Raw genomic sequence first — 9,209 nt, 5'->3', positions numbered from 1 at the left:
GATCAAGGAAGGAGAAGAAGGAGAGAAAGCAAGCTTCATCTCTAACATCCCTTGGAGCATTGGTGGTGGCCGAAATTCTTCATCCTTGGAGGAGTTTATTGTGGCCGAAATCTAGAAGAAAGTAGGAAGGTGGAAAGGTGGTTCTCATCTCGGAAGATCGTTGCCCATACAACATCCGAGGTTAGAAGAGGAATACGGTAGAAGATCAAGAGGTCTTTGTCTTCAAAAGAAAGGTATAACTAGTAATGTTTTTCCGCATCATGCTAGTTTTATTTCTTTGTAAAAATACCAAATACAAGAGGCTTGCGATTCTAGTATTTCGAAATAGTTTTCGAATTTATGTTCTTTTGTTTTTATTTTCCTTGTGATTTGATTGTTCTTTTCGGTTGACCTAAAGTTATTTAAGGAAATTAAATATTAACTTTCCTTAAAAGGCTTTGTCTAGGCGGTGGTGGTTGTTCCCATATCCAAAAAGGCCATGTGCCTCACCATGTAGTCCTGGAAGCTAATTTTGGAAACTAATATTTAATGAAATTAATAACCTAGGTGATTTGGATCGAACGTGTTAAGTTCCGCAGGAGATCCAAGTCTAAACCTAAAAGAACAAATAGATTAAACTTTGGATCAAACGTGTTAAGTTCCGCAAGCGATCCAATTTTAATTTAAAAGAACACATGGTAGCTAGGAAAAGGTTCAGACCTTTGTACAAAATTTTGTACAGTGGAACCATTAGGTTTTCCGAGTAGCAACCAACAAATCGATCGGCCGATCGATTGGGAACATCTGGATCGATCGGTGGATCGATCCAAAAGCATTCTGTGCTTCTCGCGATCGCGCGAGAATACCCCTGCCCAATCGATCAGTGGATCGATTGGCAGCTCCCAATCGATCGCCCGATCGATTGGGAAGGGCTATGTGCTCACGAAATATGGTCCCAATCGATCGACCAATCGATTGGGCCATTCCTTCCTTCGCAGCACACTCCAATCGATCCACTGATCGATTGGTCCCTGGTTCAATCGATCGCCCGATCGATTGACCAGCCTGGACTTGACTCAAACTCAAGTCCAAACTCCCAAACCCAACTCCCGGTCAACCGTGACTTGTTGGGTCTCCATGCCTAACATTTGGCCACTCCCGACCAACCTCAAACTAGCCTTCTAGCCTCCTCCATCAGCCTTGCGTCCCTCGGATATCTCCCCATCCTTCACGCCTTGCCTTCTGGAGCTTCCATCGGCCTCATCCTAGTTGTCGGGTTCTCCACGCCAAGTCACACTAGGACTTACCTTGCCAAGACCACATGCTTGGACTTACAACCTTTGCCAAGATCACACTTGGACTTTCCAATTGCCTGGCTCCTCACCAGGACTTTCCTTTTGCCAAGATCACACTTAGACTTTCCAGTTGCCTGGCTCCTCACCAAGACTTTCCCTTTGTCTAGCTATAATAGGACTTTCCAATTGCCTGATCTCACTTATCAAGACTTTCACTACCAAGTCTGGTCAACACTGACCTACTTGGATTTTCACTCTTGCCAACCTTCCTGTTGGACTTACCTTTGCCTAATCTCCAATTAGGACTTTCCCAGTCAAGTCTCCTATCAACCTTGACCTACTTGACTTCTCTCTTGTCTAACCTCCAGTTAGGACTTTCCTTGATGCCTAAACTCCAGTTAGGACTTTACCATTGCCTAAACTCCAGTTAGGACTTACCCGGTTAAGTCTCCGGTCAACACTGACCCACTTGACTTATCTTTTTATCAACATGGTCAATCCCTTGACCATCTCCACAATCGGACGATTGCTCCAGTAATCTCCATACATTGTCAAACGGACGATTGCCCTAGCAATCTCCATATATTGTCAAATATCAAAATTTAAATCTCGATTCAACTCAAGCTTAGTCGAACTGGTTAAACATGACCTAGGGAAATTGCCCCAACAGACAATACTTATCTTCTTTTTTCTTGATTTTGTCATTGTTCTTACCATAGAAAGTCTTTTTCTTAAATTTGCTATTTTGGCTTTCTTCTATGACATTCACCTTGATGGTTGGCTCCTTACCTTTGTCATTCTCCTTTGAGGGGTTTCCTGCTTTCTCAATTCTTCTTCAATTCGAAGAGAGTTAGCTAGACTTTCAAGTAAGATCTCTTGTTTTTTTTATGCTTGAGATCTCTCTTGAAGTCTTTCCAAGAGGGGTAAAGTTTATCAATCAAAACACTAACAATTATTATTTTATTCATAATCAAATTATGTTGAGACAAATGGTTTAACATTCTTTCCAATTCATTCAGTGATTTGTTGCATGATGGGTCTATTGTCCATCATTTTATAATTGAAGAATATTGAAACAAGAAATTTCTTACTTGTGGAGTTTGTTGGAGCAATCTAGTGTGACTCTAGATTTTGATATTTGGATAAAAGTTTAAGTTATGTTTATTATTGTATTTGATATATATTGTGAGTGTACAAGATATAAGTGTAACAAGGAGAGTCTAAGTATGACTTGGCAATGAATGAAGTCCCGGAGGTGCGGCCTTTTGGCAAAGGAAGACCCGACAATAATGACAAGGTCAATGGAAGCTCCAGAAGGCAAGGTATAAAGGATGAGGAGGCATCCGAGGGACACAAGACTGATAAAGGAGGCTAGAAGAGTAGGTCTAGGTTGTGCGGGTAAGGACGAGTGCATGAGAGATTGCACTCAGGATAAAATCCTAGGTTTAGGGTTTACTGTAACAGTCAACTGGTGTTTTCATCAATCGACTGGTAGCGAATAGAATACCTTTGTTCGCTCAACCCATGTGGAGCAATCGACTGGTGTTTCATCAATCGACTGGTATCAAGTTGTTGGCTTATAACGGTCGAATTTCACTTAGGACCAGTCGACTGGTGTTTTTACTAATCGACTGGTGGCGGAAAACAGCTTGGTGTTTTCCTCCCGAACTCTATTTAATAGAATTTGGGGTGTTTGGGCATGGTTGACGAAATAGAGGTGGTTAACCCCTAATAGTAGTCTTCTAAGCTCTTGTGTGTGATCCGTGTGCACGTGATCAAGATTGTGGCGAGGTTTCTTCACCCACAAGGAGATTGAGCTAGTCAGAGATTTTCCAAGGAATCATCTACCGATGGATCGAGATCGTCCGCCTTACGGTCAGCCGTGGAGTAAGAACCTTAATCTCGAAACCACGTAAACGCCTTGTGCTACGGTTTGTTTTGGTTTATTGTCTTTCCTTATTGTTTATAGGGTTTGGCTTTCTTCTTGTTAGTTTGTATTTTATTTTTCACTGTGTACTAACAAGTATAGAAAGTGACGTTTTGGGTGAGACGCTATTCATCCCCTCTAGCGGACGTCAAGGTCCCGACAGAGTTTTCTCTCATGTACCTTGCCTTGAGTTTTTCTCATAGCTCCTTGGTGGTTCCTATTGTATGGTAGATATCAAACAGGTTATCCCCCATAGCGTTGAGAATGTGATCTCTACATATTTTGTCGTCCGTGTCCATCTCCCATTTCTGTTTTGCATGGAGCTTGTCCAATGTCTCCTCCTCCTCTCCTTCATGCGTTGGCTTTGGGGTGTTGAGCCAATAAACTACCTTTAGGGTCACCAACAGAATATGAATCCTCTTCTTCCAACAAGTTGTCTTCATCAAACCTATTAAACTTAATTATACTAGATGTTAGGTCTTTCACAATCCTAGTAATTTTGGATGGTAGCATAAAGCCTTAAGAATATTAGTGTATTAGAGGCTAGTGCTCAAAAATAAGATCAATCTTAAATTCCAAATCATGTTTCAAACACTATCTTTAAAGATTTATTTGATCTATAAATTATGCATCCCAAAGATCAAATATCTTATAGAATTAGATGAAATTAATTATCTATACTTTACACTGAGCAAGACAATTTAAAAACACTAAAGAAAAGAGAGTCAAAATGTGTTTTCTTTTATCATCCAACTTAATCATTTTACATATAATCAAGTTCATCAGGATATTGAAATGACCAAAAATTATAATTTTTCCTAAAAGTTACGACTGGTTCAAAAGTTAAGATTTTTCCTTCGCATCTTTTCATTTATTTAAAATATTCAACGTTCTTCTACCTTAACAAATTTAAATGGATAAACCATCGGATGATAACTAACTTCGACTGCTATGCCATGGCCGTGATAATTATTTAAAGAATGTTCCAATAGGAATTTGTTCGACGATTTTAGTATGGTCCATAAAATCTCACCTATCAATGAAATGATTCATCTTTTAGATCATATTTTATGGTCCAAAAGATTCGGCCTCATAAGCAATCAAGATTCTCTAGACCGTAACCCTTGGTCCGCTCCTAGACCAGGAGTTGCTAATAGGTAGGATCTCATGACCCTACCTGTATAACAGATGGGGTCCATAAAATCTCACTTATGAATGAAGTGGTTCATCATGTGGACTGCACTTTGCTGCCCAGAGGATCCGTCCTCACAAGCAAACAGGATTCTCTGGACCGTAACCCTTAGTCCGCTCCTAGACCAGGAGTTGCTAATAGGTGGAATCTCATGGACCTTACCTGTATAACAGCTGGGGTCCATAAAATCTCACCTATGAATGAAGTGGTCCAGTGCGGTCTAGAGGATTCGGCCTCACAAGCAGCCAGGATCCTCTGGACCGTAACCCTTGGTCCGCTCCTAGACCAGGGGTTGCTAATAGGTGGGATCCCATGGACCCTATCTGTATAACAGATGGGGTCCATAAAATCTCACCTATGAATGAAGTGTCCATCCTCTGGACCGTATTTTACGGTCCAGAGGATCCGGTCTCACAAACAATCAGGATCCTCTGGATCGTAACCCTTAGCCAAGGGTTGCTAATAAGTGGGATCAGATGAAGTCTATAAAATTTCATCTATGAATGAAATGATTCATTTTTTGGACCGTACTTTTCGATTCCGATTCCGATTCCGATTCCGATTCCGATTCCGAGGATCCGGCCTCACAAGCAAGGAAGAGTTCTCTTGATTTGATACACGTTCCATTTGCAAGAACCAAATTAATCAAAACATGGGCCATGCTAAAACAAAAGCAGAGTAACGAATTAATCTCACAGAGTTATGTTTCGAGGGACCACTTTCGCATTTATATATATAAAAAAGTGTTTTTATTAAATCATATAGATTAAAGCGGTAAAGGGCAATCAGCTTAGTTCAAAAGCAATGTTAAAGACAGATTAGTTCGTTGTTACCGGTTACCTCTCTTATACCACAGTTGCTACTTTGAAATAACTTTAAAAAAAATTTGAACTTTTTAAAATGTTATGGTGGAAGTTTAACCAACACAAAATAGCCTCTTAAATTCTATTAATAAAAATTGGAACACAAGACTCGCTTCATAACAATAACGTCCGCTTCCTCTGTTTCACTGTAGCAGTAGAGAAATCAATTATGTAAATATAATCATCTTTATAATTTAGTGCTAGTTAGTGCTTTTGTTTGCAGTATATTAATTCATCTACCTCGTTAAGGACTACCAATGTCCCCTTGAAACGATACGATGATTAAAACATCAATTATTACCTATTAAGATCAAAACTCAAAGTGTTTAACATACTTAACATTAACATTAATGACTAATAATCACTCATAATTTACTTCCTTACTAATAATTTACTTTCTTCATGTTTAGGTATAATTTACTTTCCTCATATTGACCTAAACATGAATTGACTGAAACGCTGAGAAAAAATAAATCACCTTTTATCACGGACTATCAATGCAATTTGCAAAAGAAGATAGACGACGTACTCAAATTGATATCGTCCGTATTGCCCATACCAAAAGATTAATAGTTGTCAACCACGAGTGAATCACATCATTCATCAAAAAACAGAGCAGGGAGCACGCAATCAATTAGCTGACTTTTTCCATCTGGCAAAGAAAAATTGAATTGGCTGTGTGTCACCATCTCTCCTATTCCATGATTCTTGCGCGTGAGCGATAGCTGTTAGGCCAAGCAAGGAAAAAGGAAATAAGTGGCCGTGAATATATTACAAGATTTGAAATGGCTCTAGCTCTTGTTGCTGGCTTCGCCTAGATGGATTTGAATTGAAGGCTCACTGCTTGTCTGAGCCACTTACAGCAATCTGCAGAATATCATGGATCACAAAGGATATACCAGAAGGACTGGCGTCCTATCTGTTTAATTCGAACACCACGATGTCCTGGCGTGGAGTGGTTTTAGCTGTACGACCACCACGCTGATGTTGTCTTCGCTTTCTCTGGAGACAGCGAGTTGAGCTAATAGAGCAGCTGCTTCGGTGGCAGTGGAGCCGCCGACGGCATCGGGGAACATCCTTGCCATCCGGCCATTGAGGCATTGCCTAGCAATCTTACACGCTGCCTCGTTCGACACCACGTCCCATAAGCCGTCGCTAGCTAATATGAGGAACTCATCTTTGTCGGTCCTCTCGGTCACGGTCACGTCGGGTTCTGATATCACAAATGGCTTCAGGTAGTAGTCCCCTGCAAGATTGTAATGCTTTGGCAGGCCGTTCACAGACTAGCAATGAATTACATGAATTTAACTAAGGAGGAAGACATGAGAAGGACGGAAGAGAAACCGATAGATCTTGAAGTGGCTAGAACTCCCAAGACGCGATACCCTTCCCAATTGATAACCCTCCCTCCGGCCGCCTCCACTCTTGCCATCTCATCTGGTCTATCAGCCTGCGATGCTCAAGAATAAGAGATTCACAAACAGGAAACAACTATCATTTTCCAAAACATTCAAAGTGATAATTAAGAAGATAGGATTGATAAAAGTCAAACTGCTGAACAATTTTGTTTCAACAACTAAGCAAAAACAAATTGTAGACATATAAAACATTCACCACAAATGATCAAATTTGCAGCTAAGCTGTGCAAAGATCATTGGTTTTCCTACTGATTAGATTCTCTTTAGTAAGACCACTAAGGCGAAAATAGCACCATGTACCTTGTGTGAGATAGAAATGATAGTTAAATAAGACAGTAAATCTCTTATTAGTGTACTTATGTAAACATTTTGATTTTGTGACTTCTGTTTGAATGAAAAAGATACACAAGTCAGATCCTAATTCAACCTGCTCTCCTACATGTGTATACATTAAAGTTGTCTAAACTGAGTTCACACAGAAGACAATCCTACTAGTAGAATGAACCTTGCATGAAGCCCCCTTCACTGCCAACAAGCATTGACGACTAGTAACTAGTACAATGGACGGCAAGATGCACGCACATCTTGTTTATGTATCTAACTATATGAGAGTATATTATTTGAGATACTACACCGACCATGTTCAGGAACAGCCAAGGCTTTTGCAGATCTCTTGTTTGCCGTTAAACCAAAATGAGGATAATGTACATTGAATGAAAAGTGTATCAGTAAATTGAATGTCACAAAAAGAAACAAATTAAAAGGTCAAGTGCAACAGCTATCCAATTTAATCCATAAGGTGTGAGAGCATAGTTCAGCCAATTCAAAGAGAAAGCCATCAACCCTAGACATGTATCAGCATGTATCAAGAGACAATTCTTACAGACCAGTGTGGCTCAAAGATCCACCCTTTCTTCAATCTCTAACTATGACAAAACAATTTTATTGAAAGGACTTCAATGCATGCTGATATAACATAATAGAAACAGATACCACATGTTTGCATAACGTATCAAAAGGTATGTTATACACTAAAATGTGGGCAAGAGAAGGGTTCAGCCTTCTGAAGAAGCCAGTTCGAAAAGAAAAAGAACCACTTTTCTGTTGTTCAGGTCAGTGCACCATTAAAAAAAAAAAATCAACCAAAAAAATTCAAGGTAGCTTAGATTCAAATAAAAAAAATGTTGTTCGTTCTTTGGAATAATCTCATATTGGGTGCCAATTCATCACACTTAACAGCATCCAATCCATAGTACTTGTACGGTTTTACCTTGTGGTCGAAGGAGAGGGGAAGAGCGGCACCACCGCGGCAGAGCACGGCCCTCGAGTCGCCGCAGTTGGCCACCACAATCCGCTTTGTCCCCACCACGGCCACAACGGCCGTCGACCCCATTGTCCTCTCCGACTCAGCCTGCGCCGTTGCCTCCGCCTCGCCGTCCACCCTTGAGAAACTCGCCGACATGACCTCCCTCCACCGGCCTTCCGCACGGGGCCACCCCACGGCCGACGCCTCCTCCGCCAGAACCACGTGCAGTCGCTCCCGGCACAGCTGTGCCACCCTCGCGCCGCCGTGCCCGTCGTACACCCCGAAGAAGTCGTACTCAGACGGCCCACCTCCCCCGATGAACCCCGGCACCACCGCGACCGCATCCTCCATCTCGCGCCTCCGACCGATCAACGAAACGGCTCCGTGGGACAGGCAAGGAAGCCGGGTCCCCTGCCCCTCCCTAACGCGGATCTCCCCGCCGCCGGCCATGATTCCGAAGATGCCTTCGTCGGCATCCCGATCGGACGTTGGCGAAGAATTGGATCCCTCTTCAGGGGAATCCATGGAGCGCTTGACCTCGAGGCCTACAGACCTGCCGCGACGGAGTCCGATTCGACGACCACGAGCCGACGACGGCTTCTTGAGGAGGATGGACACGGTTTCATTTTCTTGGGAGAAGCCCACTGCTCCGCCGGCCTTCGAATGGATCTCGTCGGCTCCCGCCATGGTTTAGGGCTCGAAAGCTACCAAACAAGAGAGACAGAAACGAAAGAAAGAACGGCGAGGAAGGCGAAAGGCACGCCAGAAGCGCCGTTTAAACTATCAGTTAAGAGGAAAAGGGAACACGTGGAGAACGAATAGCCGTCAGATACTTCCAACCGCCTCCGATGCGCGCCACCTTGGTGACACCGAACGCGAGGACCATCATCAAGCGGGGCCGCCCCTGAAGGAGACGTGGACGGTCAAGATGAGGCTCCGCCTCGAACGTGGCGCGGCAGGTGCGAGACGATCGGGATTTTGTATTGACCCGAGACCGGTTCGTTATTTACACCCGCTTTTTTTTCCTACTCAGAACGTAGTTCGAAGGACGCGTAGCCAACCTGAAATTGCGCAGCGGCAACGAGAGGTGTGAGAATAGGAGGAGTCTCTGAGGTTGCGGCGATGACGTCTCGGACAGATGGAAGCGGTCAACCGAAGTTGACCCGGAGGGACGCGTGGCAAGTTGTCGGGTGAGGCGGATAAACGTTCCGGCGTGCTGCGGCTACCGC

At 42.8% G+C, this 9,209-nt stretch overlaps 1 protein-coding gene across 1 annotated transcript; it reads right to left on the bottom strand.

Moving 5' to 3' along the window:
• Positions 1–5,708: 5,708 nt before the first annotated feature.
• Positions 5,709–8,724, bottom strand: LOC122032582 (protein phosphatase 2C 51-like). The gene is made up of 3 exons (XM_042591886.1): positions 7,945–8,724; positions 6,601–6,706; positions 5,709–6,502 (listed from the first exon to the last, which is right to left on the bottom strand). Exons 1-3 carry the CDS (start codon positions 8,665–8,667, stop codon positions 6,180–6,182), a joined length of 1,152 nt encoding a protein of 383 aa, XP_042447820.1. The 5' UTR covers positions 8,668–8,724; the 3' UTR covers positions 5,709–6,179.
• Positions 8,725–9,209: the final 485 nt, after the last annotated feature.

Source organism: Zingiber officinale, chromosome 11A, assembly GCF_018446385.1.
Source record: "Zingiber officinale cultivar Zhangliang chromosome 11A, Zo_v1.1, whole genome shotgun sequence".
NCBI lineage: Eukaryota > Viridiplantae > Streptophyta > Magnoliopsida > Zingiberales > Zingiberaceae > Zingiber > Zingiber officinale.
The sequence above is the reverse complement of the archived record's forward strand: the minus strand, read 5'-3'. Positions and strand labels throughout refer to the sequence as shown.

Coding starts and splice junctions, on each gene's coding strand:
- LOC122032582 (XM_042591886.1), bottom strand. CDS start 8,667: ATGGCGGGAGCCGACGAGATCCATTCGAAGGCCGGCGGAGCAGTGGGC. Junction 6,707..7,944: donor CCCTCTCCTTCGACCACAAG/GTAAAACCGTAC, acceptor TGAGCATCGCAG/GCTGATAGACCAGATGAGAT. Junction 6,503..6,600: donor AGCCACTTCAAGATCTATCG/GTTTCTCTTCCG, acceptor ACAATCTTGCAG/GGGACTACTACCTGAAGCCA.